The 14377-nt window shown below is 33.8% G+C and overlaps 1 protein-coding gene across 12 annotated transcripts; it reads left to right on the forward strand.

The window, feature by feature from the left end:
* Positions 1–5976: 5976 nt before the first annotated feature.
* On the forward strand, positions 5977–14291 carry LOC122296222. 12 transcript variants are annotated; one of them, XM_043105754.1, is made up of 11 exons: positions 5977–6681; positions 7160–7417; positions 8294–8536; positions 8704–8856; positions 9164–10566; positions 11199–11299; positions 11397–11478; positions 11548–11673; positions 11838–11944; positions 12914–13071; positions 13768–13963. In XM_043105754.1, the coding sequence occupies exons 1-11, from the start codon at positions 6241–6243 to the stop codon at positions 13792–13794; spliced, it is 3099 nt and encodes a 1032-aa protein (XP_042961688.1). In that variant the 5' UTR covers positions 5977–6240; the 3' UTR covers positions 13795–13963. The 12 variants fall into 12 exon arrangements, with proteins under 12 accessions (XP_042961688.1, XP_042961690.1, XP_042961689.1 ...); XM_043105750.1 differs by having other exon boundaries at positions 5978–6681; positions 13819–14291; XM_043105751.1 differs by having other exon boundaries at positions 5979–6681; positions 11199–11278; positions 13819–14291.
* Positions 14292–14377: the final 86 nt, after the last annotated feature.

A 14377-nucleotide genomic window follows, 5' to 3' on the forward strand; every position in this document is an offset into this window, starting at 1 on the left:
AATTAAAGCATAACTTGGCGTACAACATAGCATAATTGACATAACTTAAATTGAAACATGAACTGAACTTGACTTGACATGAACTTGATCTGAAACTTGACTTAACATGAAAAATACATACTCCACAGTTGTTGTGGCCCCATGTATTCTACACAAACTTGACTTAACATGAAAAATACATACTCCACAGTTGTTGTGGCCTCATGTATTCTACGTGTAAATACATACTCCACAGTTGTTGTGACCCCATGTATTCTACGGAAACTTATTCTTTAACTGCTTAAATACATACTCCACAGTTGTTGTGGCCCCATGTATTCTACGTGACACAATTGATGTGTCTCACGTAGTGTATGCGTCACAATTGCTGTGACCCCATACATAAGTAATCAAGATGAAACGTGACTGGAATACGAAATGACTGAAGCCCTGACGTAACATAACTTGACTTGAATATAACTTGAAATACATGACCAACTTGAGATAGAAATATTTCGTAACATTGCATAACATATAATAGACAACATATTTAACATGTCATATTTACAACAGTAAATATTACATGACTTGACATACATGTAATAGATGGCATACTTAGCATGACGTACTTGTAAGGTACAGTAATACATGACAGAATATATTATGTAACAGATAAAAATTGACGACAGAATAAATTCTATATAATAGATAATTACGTGATAACTTGGCATGGCATGACATATATAATAACATACATACATACACTGTAGTTCCTTTACTTAGCACACATACACAGCAGACTGCTAGTAAGTTAAAAGCTAACTTACCTCGATTTCCGCGTTTCTTATAAAACTTCAAGTGCGACCACGAGGAACTGTAATTAGTGATTCTAAAAGTTAGAACTAAATCACTAAATATTTAAAATATGAAAAATACTAACTTAAAGAGTAAAATTTTCATTTTACTCTCTACATGTGGGAAAATGACCGTTTTACCCATAACTTAAAGATTTTGCATACTAACTCCAAAAGTTTCTAAAATTTACATTCCTCATGTAAATTTTGTCCTAAACTTAAATATCAACTCAGAAAAATTTAAAACAAAACATAACTATGAAGAACACACTATGGCCGAAACATCCATAGGCCATTTCCCTTGATTTTTGTTGCAATTCCTTCCAACTTCAAAACTCATGCTTAAACCAAAATTTTGCAACAAACATCTTCCAATCCTAAGTTCAAAACCATACTTAAAACATCCATTTAGAAAAAGCTAATAATCAACACCAAACTTTTTTGTAAAAAGATCCAAGCACTTGAATTACAAGTTTTGACCTTAAATCAAAACATCTCCAAGAATTTCAAAAATCAAATCTTACTTCTAACATATTCATAATATCATTCTAATATAAAATATGCTTTAAATCATCAAACTAAAGTCACTAAAATCACAAAATAACATTTGGAGTTTTTGGTTTTACACTTAGTCCAAAAACAGAAACTTTTTCCTCAACTAGTTTTGATAAATCTCTTGATCTATGACTTATAAATATATGATTTTCAAACCAAACCATCACATGGTTTAAAAAGATATCCTAAAACATATATAAGCTTCTAATTCAATATCACATGGTTAGAAATTAACCAAAACATAAATTTATCCAAGAATATCCACACTTTGGCTTATTTGAATATCTCTTTGCATAAAATTTCATATCTTTGAAACTAACATCAAATATCTTCAAAATAATAATATAACATGTATATAAGATACTTAGGATCCTCCAATAAAATTATTAAAGTCATTAGAATAGGTTTAGACCACCAAAGAGTTAAACTTTCTCAAAACAGAAACTGTTTTTCTTCTTCTAGTTTCTAAGTTTCTAAATCTAAGAAAATATTTCATCAAAACCTTTAATCATGCAAAAATCCTCAACCAATAGTCACATATACATGTTAACAATACTCCATAAAAATTTCGGACCAATATCTATCCATTAGCTTGGTCAAAAACTCCAGACTATAACATATTCTCCAGTTTATCTCCCAGAATGACCTTTCTATAGTTTACACAATATTTGACTGACCAAATAATTTTCAAATGGGGCAAATAAGATATCCATATAAACTAGACTAAAAAAGGAACAACTTATATGAAGGAGACTTTATGATAAAACACTTACAAAAGCTTCGAAATGGGTGTGCAAAAGACTTCCTAAAAGCTGTCTGAGAGAGTGTGTTTGATATTCTTTCAATGGAAAGTGTAAATGAAGATAATTTCGTGGGGAGAGGTGGCTGGAGATACTTATGGATGAGATATGGAAGATATGAGGCTGGAGTTGAGAGTTGAATGTAGTTTTCTTCTACCCAAAATATCTATAAAAGATTATCTCATAATATTCTATCTAATAGTATCTACAAAAAATCAACTTAAGATATTTTTATCTAATAATATCTATAAAAATCAACTCAAAATATTTTTACCCAATAATATTCATGAAAATTACCTCAAGATATTTCTTTTTATCCAATAATATCTACAGTTTTGAACAAAAGTTTTGTCCGAAAATATGAAAAAATGTTATTGCGCCATAAGACTTTAAATAACCCTCCGAGTCTAATGGCACGAATCATAATACATTTTGACACTTCTAACTATCTCCAATAATCAAAAACACACTTCTAATACCATAGTAAATAATAACACTAACTATGTAGTTAGACAAAAACATATACGATTAATGGATTCGTGAAAACTTATGGGGTTTTCACGAGGTTCCTAAAGTTAATAGAAATTTCACAATTGAATTTCTAGTGGGTTGTTACAACTTGTATTCCATTTTGGTAGATTTGTTGCTTGTTTTGACTACTTGGTATTGGTTTTGGTTATGGAAATTTGTATTCTAAACAACTTGAAGGAATTTGTATTAAATGTATGAATTTGTATTAAAATCAACTTTTTGAAATTTGTATTAAATTGATTTTGATAAATGAAATTTGTATTAAATTGATGATACAAACTATTTTTGAACACATGTTAATACAAATTGTTTTTGAGCACACGCTAATATTTTTGGTGTATATATAAATTTGATTATTTTGATATATGAAATTGATGTTTCTGAGTACAGGTTAAATAATAGAATTTGTAGTGGGTGCTAATTATGAAATCTAAAAAAGAAAAATAATTATTGGCAAAAAATTAATAATAATATTATTATTTTGGCCCAAAGATGCATAATCTAATGTGTATTTTCTTGAACGACAAAGTTAATCTTAAAAAAAAAAAAATGATTTTGCATATGCATATAAAGAAACCAATACCATCTCTCTTATCAAAGTCACTTCAATGACGTATTGGAAAATTCAAGCAACCATCCACCCGTCACGGATAAACACAAAAATTGTAGTAAAAATTAATTGAAGATTATTTAGGTTTCGTACACTTCTTCAAAAGAAATGATTTTATAATTATAGAAGAAAAAATATAGTTAGGGGTGAGTATCGGCCGGTCCGGACCGGCAAAACCGACCGGACCGGCACTGTTTGGACCGAACCGAACCGGACCGAATTGGGACCGGTCCGGTCCGGTCCAATTTTTAAGGGACCGAGAGGATTCGGTCCGGTCCCGGTCCGGGAGTTTTTCACCCCGGACCGAACCGAACCGGACCGAATAGAAATTAAAAAAAAATATATTTATATATATTATTTATATAATAGTTGTATATAATTAATTATATAATTATATATGGTATAAAAAAATATTAATAGTCTAATATAGACTATAGTTATAATATGTATTAAATCACTATAACTACATAGAATATTAGTAATAAGAGTATTACTATTATTTAATATAGTATTACATATAGTATTACTATCATTACATATAGTTATTAGTTATAGTATTAGTACTAGTATAGTTATTAATACTAGTATAGTTATTAGTACTAATAGACTAATAGTATTAGTTATTAGTATTACATATAGTTACATATATAGTTATCACTATAACTATTATTACATATAGTTATTAGTTATAGTATAGTTATTATTACATATAGTTATTAGTTATAGTATTATTACTAATAGACTAATAGTATTAGCATATTACTAATATATATATATAATAGTATACTATATATATATATATTAAATATATTACAATATAATTACATAAGTATTAAAAAAATGTCATTAGATAAAAAAAAAAAAAAAAAAAAAAAAGTCAACCTTGGACCGAATGGACCGACCGGACCGGACCGGACCGAATAGGACCGGACCGAACCGGTCCTGAGGGAGTTCGGTCCGGTCCAGGGTGAGAAAACCCTGGACCGAATAGGTTCGGTCCGGTCCACAAAACCTCCCCGGACCGAACCGAACCGGACCGAACTCCCCCCTAAATATAGTTGCAAGTATAATTGTATACTAATCTGTACACTAATATGATGTGATTGGTCAAAAAGTATATTTTATTAAAAACAATGTTAATTTAAATTTTAAGTATGAATAAATTAATATTGGTATACAGATTAGTACGCGACTATATTTGTATATAACAAAACTCATTATTGAATGCACGTATATTCAAAAAATATATAAAATATATACTTCAGTGTTTAAAAAAAAAATACACGATATTTATATAATTTATAATTATATCTAATATTATTTTAAATCTAAAATTCATATATAAAATAATAATTTTTTTTAATAATAAACTTAATTTCTTTAAAAAATATACACACTCTAAAAGTATATATTATATCTAGGATTATTCATAAATAATTCACGATTAGATTACAATTCCGTTTCGAATCCGATCAATCGTTTTAGGAAAATCCCAAGATGACGTGGCCGGATGCATGAGAGGACCAGCAGAGCCGCGGAGGAGCCGAGCCAGTGGTTTTGCACAGAACCGTACAGTGCTTGCAGGCCAGGTGTTCTTCCGTAGGATCTTTTCTTCATATATACATTTATTATTATATTACTAGGTGGGAGTAACGTGCAAAACACGTTTGTCTAATTTTATGAAATAATTATTTGTAAAAAATAATATATATTTTATAAAAATTATTTATGTCACTTAATAATTTAAGGCATATTGGAGAAAATAAAAAAATTAATTCAAAATATCATATAATCCAATACATGTTTATAACATCTATAATTTTAGTAAAGATGTATGCGAAAAATTTAATAAAAGTCGAACACAAACGGTAGTTCAAAATATGTGTCGTTTGATGTTTGTATTATAATTCATCAATTTATGTCATCTTGTAGACAATCAATAGAGACAACATTAAAATTCTTATTTTGCTGTTAGTTGAGTCGATCAGGGACAACATAAAGTTAAAACATAATCTTTTTATAAAATTTGTGGTATAATATTTTCTATATATAACATATATATAAATCATAAAATATATTTTGAAATTGTTGGCCGAATTTACTCTTTCTTGATTAGCTCAAGGATCACAATCTTTGTCACGTGCCTATCATAGCAAGCCCACGTATGGAATATGACTTAGCGGAAGCTACGTCCTACTACCATGGGGAAAAAAAACATTTTGATTAAACACACTTGTATTATATATTATATGAGATTTTTAAATTTGAAATACTCAATAATCTGAGTTAATGAAATGTATAATATACGTATATTATACTTAGGGATTCACGTCTTATGCACCTAATACACATGTATATGTTAAGGAGAAAGAGAAAAATATAATAACTAATATTTAATTACTTATTATTATATAAACTATTAAGTATTATAATTATTGAGATTAATAAATCATATAACAACATTGAATGCTATCTCTCTCAACATTTATGTCTTCATTTTATGTGCCAAACCGTTAAAACAAACGGTGTTAACTTTAACGGAAAAACAAGAAAAACCGTTAAAACAAGATTTTCCGTTTCATACACACTTTTTATATCTAAGATATCATTATTTGTTTAAAAATCACGATTTTCCAAAACGACAAAGCATAATGCCAATCATTATACACATTATTACACCGTCTGTCTCTCTCTGTCGACGCGAGAGCCATGGCCGTTTCTCTCTACCCAATCCCTCCCAAACCCCCCTTCGCTTTCTCTCTCTGAAACTTCCTACCTCTCTGTCTCCCTCATTCATATGCGGATACATTGATGTACTTATACTCTGAGCAGGATTGCTTTATAACAGTTTATGTATTGTTGTTAATAGAAACCGTAACGTAATTGCTCGAGAAAAGATCGCCCCTAAGGAATGGCGATTGTGACCGGGGATCGGTACCTGGAGAAGCTGGTGGAATTCATCGAGGGGCAGACCGGTCCGCTGCTCGAAGGTTCCCTCGTGCTGAAGCTTAACCCGGCGGGCTTGCACTACGTGCAGTCGCGGCTGGAGGCGCTGAACGAATTGGAGAGCCTGCTCGCCGGTACGCCCGTGGACTACCTCCGCGCCTACGTGTCGGACCTCGGAGACCACCGCGCGCTAGAGCAGCTCCGCCGGATTCTCCGCCTTTTGCCCTCGCTCAAGGTAGTCTCCACTCTCCCACCGCCGTCTCGGGACCCCACGCCGCTGTCGTTGCGCCCCTTCGGTAGGCTGAGGATTCTGGAGCTCAGAGGCTGTGATTTGTCCGCCACCGCTGCCCGAGGGTTGTTGGAGTTGAGGCACACCTTGGAAAAGCTCATATGCTACAATTCCACGGTGAGCTTGTTTGCTTGTTTATCTGCTTGCTTAGATGCTAAGGTAATGGGAAAATTCAAAGACACAATGCGATTTTGGATTTGGATTTGGGAACTAGAATTGTTATGTAGCATACCAGAATTCATTAGAAATGCTTGAGTTTGGTGGATGGAAATTAAATGTGATGCATACATAACTCGAATGGAGTTTCTACACCTATTTTGCTTTCTGGTCCTGTAAAGTAAAAGAAGTATGAAGTTCTGAAATTTTTAGAGTTTCTATTTTTATTTTCAAGCGATGTTACGAAGCGCTTATGGTTCTTGAATTTAGTGCTATCAATTTACTTTATAGTTTTGTACGTCTGAAATATAAATCTCTGTGTTTGAATTTAACATATTTTTTTTTTGTTCTTTTGGGTGATATGTGAATTCAATGGTATGATCACTCTGTCTGCTACTGGAGCTAATTGCTTTTTTCTTTGACATTGTGTATAATTTAGGATGCCCTACGGCATATTTTTGCTAGTAGAATTGCTGAGATAAAAGGCTCTCCCCAGTGGAACCGGTTGTCCTTTGTTTCGTGTGCATGTAATGGCTTGGTTCTAATGGACGAGTCTTTGCAGCTTCTTCCTGCTGTTGAAACTCTTGATCTTAGCCGCAACAAGTTTGCAAAAGTGGATAACCTTCGCAAGTGTGCCAAATTGAAGCACCTGGATCTTGGTTTTAATAACCTTAGATCAATTTCGTACTTCAGGGAGGTATTTACTTGAAGTATTTGACTTGCGTTAATATAATTAGCCTGATAGTACATTTCTGGGTCTTTTCTTCAACTTGTTGCCTGTAAGATTCTTGATCAGAGAGCTTTAGTGCTATGTGTATGTTTTTGTGCATATTGTAGGGAGTGTACAAGGAGCTCCAGCCTATATGTACTCATCTCGAGTGTTTGGTTTTCAGTATTAGTTGCAGCGAGTTATTTGTGATTATGCTTGCATATGGAAAACACACTTGTGGACAACTCAGGCTTGATTCATCTGGAAGTTCTTGCAGAATGTTTAAATTTAGAGGGGGGGAAAAAGAAAATAAAAAGCTTATTTAGACTGTTTCAGCAACTTAGTGAGCAAGCCAATGTTCAAACTCTAGGATTTGCTTGCATAGTATGTGGAGCTTGAACTGAGTTGCTTCTTGTAGTTTTGAGGATGGAGCCTTTCTGGTGTTCTTTATTGGTTGCGTAGCTTATTAGAACTCTTTAGGTAGAGTAAGGCTATATACAGTCATGGAGTGTGCAAGTGTCGTTTAATCTTTTTGAAAAAGAATGAGATCCACTATTAAAAATATCGTTTCTCTTAAAGATTTTCCAACTTTTTTTATGCATGGCGTGAAACCAAAATACTGTCATATTAGATTAGTAAATTTTAACTAGAAATGCTAATAATTTCCCATGTCGGATATTGTTTTACTCATCTGGGTTTATAAATAGTTTTTTTTTTTTTTTTTTTTTTTGGGGGGGGAAAAATACTGATTGAATGGTATGCATCAATCTTTAGTGTGAGTGCCAACTACTTTGCCATTTGTTTTAAATTTTTAATTTAGGAATTTGCTCTGGAACCATGTACTGATGATGTCAAACTGTGCAGGTCTCCTGTCGTATTGGTAAACTTGTTTTGAGGAACAATGCTCTAACTACATTGCATGGAATTGAGAATTTGAAGTCACTTGAAGGGCTTGATGTTTCCTACAACATCATTTCCAATTTTTCAGAGATAGAGTTCCTTGTGTGCCTTCCATCTCTACGAAGCTTATGGTTGGAAGGAAATCCATTATGTTGTGCTCGATGGTATAGAGTGCAAGTATTCAGCTATTTTACTCATCTAGATAAAGTAAGGCATGGTTTAAATATTTTCCTTTTGTGACATTTAGTTATTGTTGTGTGCAGTGGAATTAACTAATCATAATATTTGTAGCAAGCATTTCATGTTTTCTTTCTCAATTTCATGCCCCTACTAAACTCAGTATCTCTTTCCCTTTTCTGTTGTATGCTGATTAGTTGAAGTTAGATGACAAGCACATCAGCAACAGAGAGTACTGGAAACGGCAAATTATTATTGCCAGCAGGCAGAAGCGGCCTGCCACCTTTGGCTTTTATTCTCCTGCAAAAGATGAAGCTAAAGAGGAGGGGGGGAACATTAACCAAAAGAGGGTATGCATTTATTAAAATTAATAGTGCTATGGAAATCAATAATTGAGTTTTAAGATCTAGGTTCAAGGCCCAATAATTGCTTCTTTAATAAAAAAATTAATGTGACGCTTGTCCCTGCTTTTCTGCCCCATTGGAGAAGTTCAGTGGGAGAAGTGCATTTGTCACCATCTGAAATGTTTTGTGTACAATCCCTTTTATAATCAAGTATTTTTTTGTTTTAATTTTTGGTACGCTGTACTCATATGTTGCTTATGCTTCTTTATTAGTATTAATTAAGGCAGTCATCTAATGGTGTTATGTTCAACAGAGAAAGGCATCCCGTCTTGTTTTTCTTGAGAATGAAGAAGAGAACACATGTATGTATTCTGACCCAGAGTCGGTGTTGTGTGATGCTGAGATTCGAAGCAGAGAGGAGAGTGTTCTGTCTGATGCTGAAGCTGAAATTGCTGATTTGATGAATAGAGTTGAGCTCATGAAGAAAGAGCGTTCCATTTTTTGGTTACGTGAGTTTAGGGTGTGGATGGATCATGCTTCTGAGAATTTTGTGGAAATAACTAAACCTACTGAGCAAACAATGCATAATGAAAAAGAGAATTATAGAAAAAAAAAGTCAAGTAAAAGGTATCTTGGCGATAGTTCGAGATATGTCTCTGACTCTGTTCTAGCTTCTGGAGATGATAGTAGTACAAATATTTTAGAATCTGATAACTCCTTAGCAGATATGTCTATTGGTTTGCCTGCTAATCAATTCTTTACCCAAGTTAGCTCACTGGGGAATAGTGGTAGGGTTTTTCTGGCTGGGGGAATTGATCTGAAAGAGGAGCATCAGCAATTTACAAGTTCCCACTCCGATGTTTTTGCCATCCAAGGTGCTCATGGGGTGGTTGAAAATGTCATCATATCACCATTATCAGCCATCGATGGTATATCAGAGTCTCATTTGTCTTCTGCTTACGTTGGATCTCCCCCTCATTATCAAGAGGGCATTCTTCATCGTCGCCACACCTTAGTCAAGGAAATTTTGCAGCTATCCGCAGATTCTTATTCGGTGGCATCATCAGATAGTAATACCAGCTGTAGTGATGATGCTTTCTGTGAATCAACATCTGCAGTTGATAAGTCACTGAATGAATCTTATCTTAGGAATATTGAAGAGCACTCATCTTCAATTGATTTTGAGGATAAGGGTTTTGACCAAAGACATGAAATTCCTCATGTAAGAGAAAATGGTATATCTTATTCATGTGATGACCAAACCTCCAGAATGCAGAAATCTCCAAATTTAGAACAGTTCCACCATTCACAGAGCAATAAATTTCCTGCTGCTGCTACTCTAGATGATGGACTTTCTCAATTTTTCAACCAAGAGGCTGATTATTTGGAGAAGAGAAAAGGCAAAAGGAAATCAAAGAAAAAAGTGATACCACTAGAAGGGGAGAATAATGTGGTTAGCAAGAAAGAGTTGTTTTTTAAATCTAATGGCAATTTGGATATTTGTGGAGCTGAACAGACTTGGACAAATGCAATTGTAACCCCAGCAACGGATGATGCTCATAAATTTCCTGGGTCTAGGTGCGCATCGCTTGGGGATGATGGTTTTGTTGAGAACTATTTCAATGCAAATATTGCAGATTCCAGCATGCATGAAACTTGTCAGCGGTATATGTGTTGTGATTGTGTACTTGAGCCTCAATCCAAGTATAGAGAGAGGTGAATATTTATATGTAGAAAAATGAATGTGCAATACGTACTATTTTTTTCCTTTAAATATTCCTTTCGTCTTTTCTTTTACTTAGCTAGCCTTAGCTGAATGTATATATGAATGCACACAGTATGTGCTTAATACTACAAAAATATACGTCTGTGCATAAATTTGGCAGTTAATATCATCATGAATTTCTTTTGTCGAGTAGCTACTAATTTTTCTTCTTTCTTTTGACGAGTCTACTTTTTGCTTTAGTGGTATAAGTAGATGGCTTTTATCTTATGAATTTTGCAATTGATGCCATGAATCACCCCTGTTATTTATGTACTCTATGGGAAGATATCCAGTTCTATGTTTTCACCCAACAACTATCTTAAGCTCTAAAATCAGTGAGATACAGCTGCTTTTTGAGCTTTGGAATATCTAAGCTATATTAAAAATTGATATATCTACTCTCTTATTCTTATATACTTGGATTATGTTCTCTAAGATATCATTGCTCAGAAGGTTATATATACTTCTTATTTCTATTCATTCTAGTCAACTCTTCAATGAACCTAACAAGATCCAGAGATTTTTTTAAAATTTCTAGACAGAAGTTCTCATTCTGATGTTTAATTTATATTAATTGTTCCAGATGCAGAGAGGTGGGTCTGGTACTGAGCAGTGAAAACAAGTTGTATGTTCTGTTCATTGGTCTTGCAGGGGATCAATCAGGTCAGCGTATGATTGCAGGAGGTGTAACTTTTATTGGTTTTGCAATTGATGCTGACCAATTGTGAACTTTCTTCTGCTGATTTTTCAGCCTAATGATTGCTGAAGTGGCTTATTGCAGGAACTATCATAAGTTTAGCAGGTTGCCACAAAGTTGAAGATATTAGAGAGGTTTCAGTTGGTCTTGGACTTCAGGTTGTGAGGTTAGTGGTTTCTGGTGCTTTTTATAATCACAGAAGCTGTCATTCTCCTAAAACGGTTTTTTTGGTTAGGTTGTACATTGACAGGGATTCAGAGTACCTGTTTATAACTAGAAGCATTGAAAAGTCAAGGCAATTATTTAGTACCTTCAAAGTTTTTGATTCTTCTGTGGCAAATGATAACTGTTCTTTACAAAGGTGATTTATGGCCCACAACATTATTTTAGAAATTGCTTTAGCATTATTGTGAGCCTCTGTATTATTTCTACGCTATATTTATTTAGCTTCAAAATCTGTAGGTTATATATGCATTTTTCCTTTTCTTTGTTATGATAGACTGGTTTTGGAAATTTAAATGGCAGTTTGGAGCAGGTTCAGGTTGAGTTGTTTGAGAAACAAATTTGTGGAGGTTCAAAAGTGAACTTATACCAATATTCTATGGTGCTATTCTGGTGCAACCACAATGGAGGTTTGCTTCTCACTAGTTCACTTGATTATCATTTATATTTGATGTACCTGAGAATAATGCGATAGCTCACTTCCAATGCAAGACAAAATTTTTGGTGCTTCATGAAAAGCCGGTTGAACATAACGGCAAGGATTTTGAAAACAAACAATGAAGAGTCTTGTAAATATTTTTGAAATAATAGATAATATTTAATACTCATTATTGATCGGGCTTAAGTCACAAATGTTTTGGGATATTTTTTGTTCTGTCAAAAACACAGTTCGATTAGATGCTTTTCCCATGACGCCATAGTTGTCTCAATGGCCTCAGTGATTGTATATGGGTAGCCTTTTCCATAAAAACAAACTCAACCCTTTTTCTTTCAGCTGTGGGGAAATAAAATTCTGATCTGGATGAGATTGCTCAACTCTGTACGAAGTGGGTGACCTTATCTACAACGGGCTTGACAGAACTTGCATAATCCATAAAGTTAATGGCAGTTGTAATTTTAGCAAATTTTATGCGATGATTCTCTAGACTGTCTATATCCATAGCTGTTGTTTGTTTTCATGGATAGATTAACGACAACTCATGCTGATGAACAATGTAGTGTATTGTTTGGATGCTTGTATCCAAGATCTACTCAGATTCAAGAAAGTGAGAAATTTGTAGGACAAGATTTTGCCACTATTTTGGACTGGATACCCCTTGGATCAATATACCATCAACAACGTTGTTTGGCACTTCACTTGTTACATATACTTCTCATGAGTGCGCAAATGTGGAGGAACAGATATTTCTTGGACAGAATAAAAAAACCGGCATGTTCCTTTTAAACTCAAGTTTGAGAGACTAGTGCGCAACTCTTATTTTTAGTCTACATCCTACTTTATAGAGTAGTCATGGATATCTGTTAAATAATTTATACTTTTATGAGTTTTGCATTACTATACATTTTTCATTTTGGTACTTGCTCTTAACATGTGACAGAGGATATATGGCTTTCAAGATCACTATTTGTGATGGGAATGCATCTGCTTGTGTGTGTTGAAGACCTTATGCACTTTAGCTCCCTTTCGGTGGATTCATCTTGGCCCCCATATTTCTCACTCGATTCATGTTGCTCCATTGTCGACTTATCTGAGATGGTAACTTATTGAATTTACCAATGCTTCTTCAAGATTTTGTCTACAGTGATCTTATCGAAAAAATGATTTTGCTTACCTTTATAAGCACTTACTAGGTATATATATCACTTCCACCTCAATTGATAAGAGGCGTGATCTTTCTTTTCTTTATCATGATTCTATTACTGCAATTCTGGTTTTCTAGGTGTATTGTGGTGTTTTGTGTATGGGTGTGTGTTTCTATCGATGAAACATGACATGTTCTATTGACTTCACTTCTTAGTTAATGTATTGTTTGGTCTCCAGTGGGAATACGATGTCATAATCCTTAATTAATAACTAGCAGGATCTCTATTTTCTGTCCAGTACTGTTTCTAGTTTGGCTAAGTTATATGCATGTTCCAGGTTTATAAATTGCAGTCTTGCAATTGATATCTGATAAGATTGTTGTTTTTCTTTCCCAATTTATAGTTTGACATTTATGTTCTTCATTTTGCTGGTGACAGCATGTTATAGGGGATTATTATGATCATTGTTAGTCCTCTCTTTCTCGTTAATATCTTGTTTGAGTGTTCAATCGAATGGCAATGTGTAAGGTTCCGATATACCTTGCTAGTCATGAACATAGAGATCTTTTTTTAATTTTAGTAGCTGTTTTCCTTGCTTCATTGGTTTATTACTTCTTTTTTTTTCCCTGTTTTTCTTCTCTTCTTGAAGTCATTGGAGGTGTGGAGAATATTTTAGTTCCCATCTGAACCTCATTTCCAGGTCATCGAGGCTAGAGAGAGGCTGTGTGTGACATTAGCTCTTAAACGTGATGCATCAGAGTTCTCCTCCTCTGCCAAAGCTGGCAAGGCAGCCAGCAATTATGAAAAGACACGTCCAAGCTCTGTAACATGGAAGCTAAGGTGGTTCTCCATAGAAAGTCTCTGCAATTTTGTGGCATTGGTGAAGGCAATCCATGCTGGAACATCATTGTCTCCTTTGCATGTAAGATGTATACCATGAAGCCTTTTTGTTTATTGTTTTTTGTTTGTTTTCTATTCATTTCATTATTATTTTTTTTATCTAGCCTTCAATTTTGTTTTTTGCTTCTCATTTTCGTATAGTTTGTTTAGCAGCCATAAGTGAGTTGAGTCAATAGCTTTGTTTTGCATTCTTTGATTTGTATTCTTTCAGCAGTAAATTATGTACAAATGTTGTACAGTACACAGCATCAAAGGAAATTGATAGTTTTTCCATTGGCTTGTCCTGATTTTTCTAACATTTCCGTCTAGGAAATAGTAAAGTAAAACTTCAGTGTCTTCAATTGGCATTTAAGAATGTA

Source organism: Carya illinoinensis, chromosome 15 (assembly GCF_018687715.1).
Source record: "Carya illinoinensis cultivar Pawnee chromosome 15, C.illinoinensisPawnee_v1, whole genome shotgun sequence".
Taxonomy (NCBI): Eukaryota; Viridiplantae; Streptophyta; class Magnoliopsida; order Fagales; family Juglandaceae; genus Carya; species Carya illinoinensis.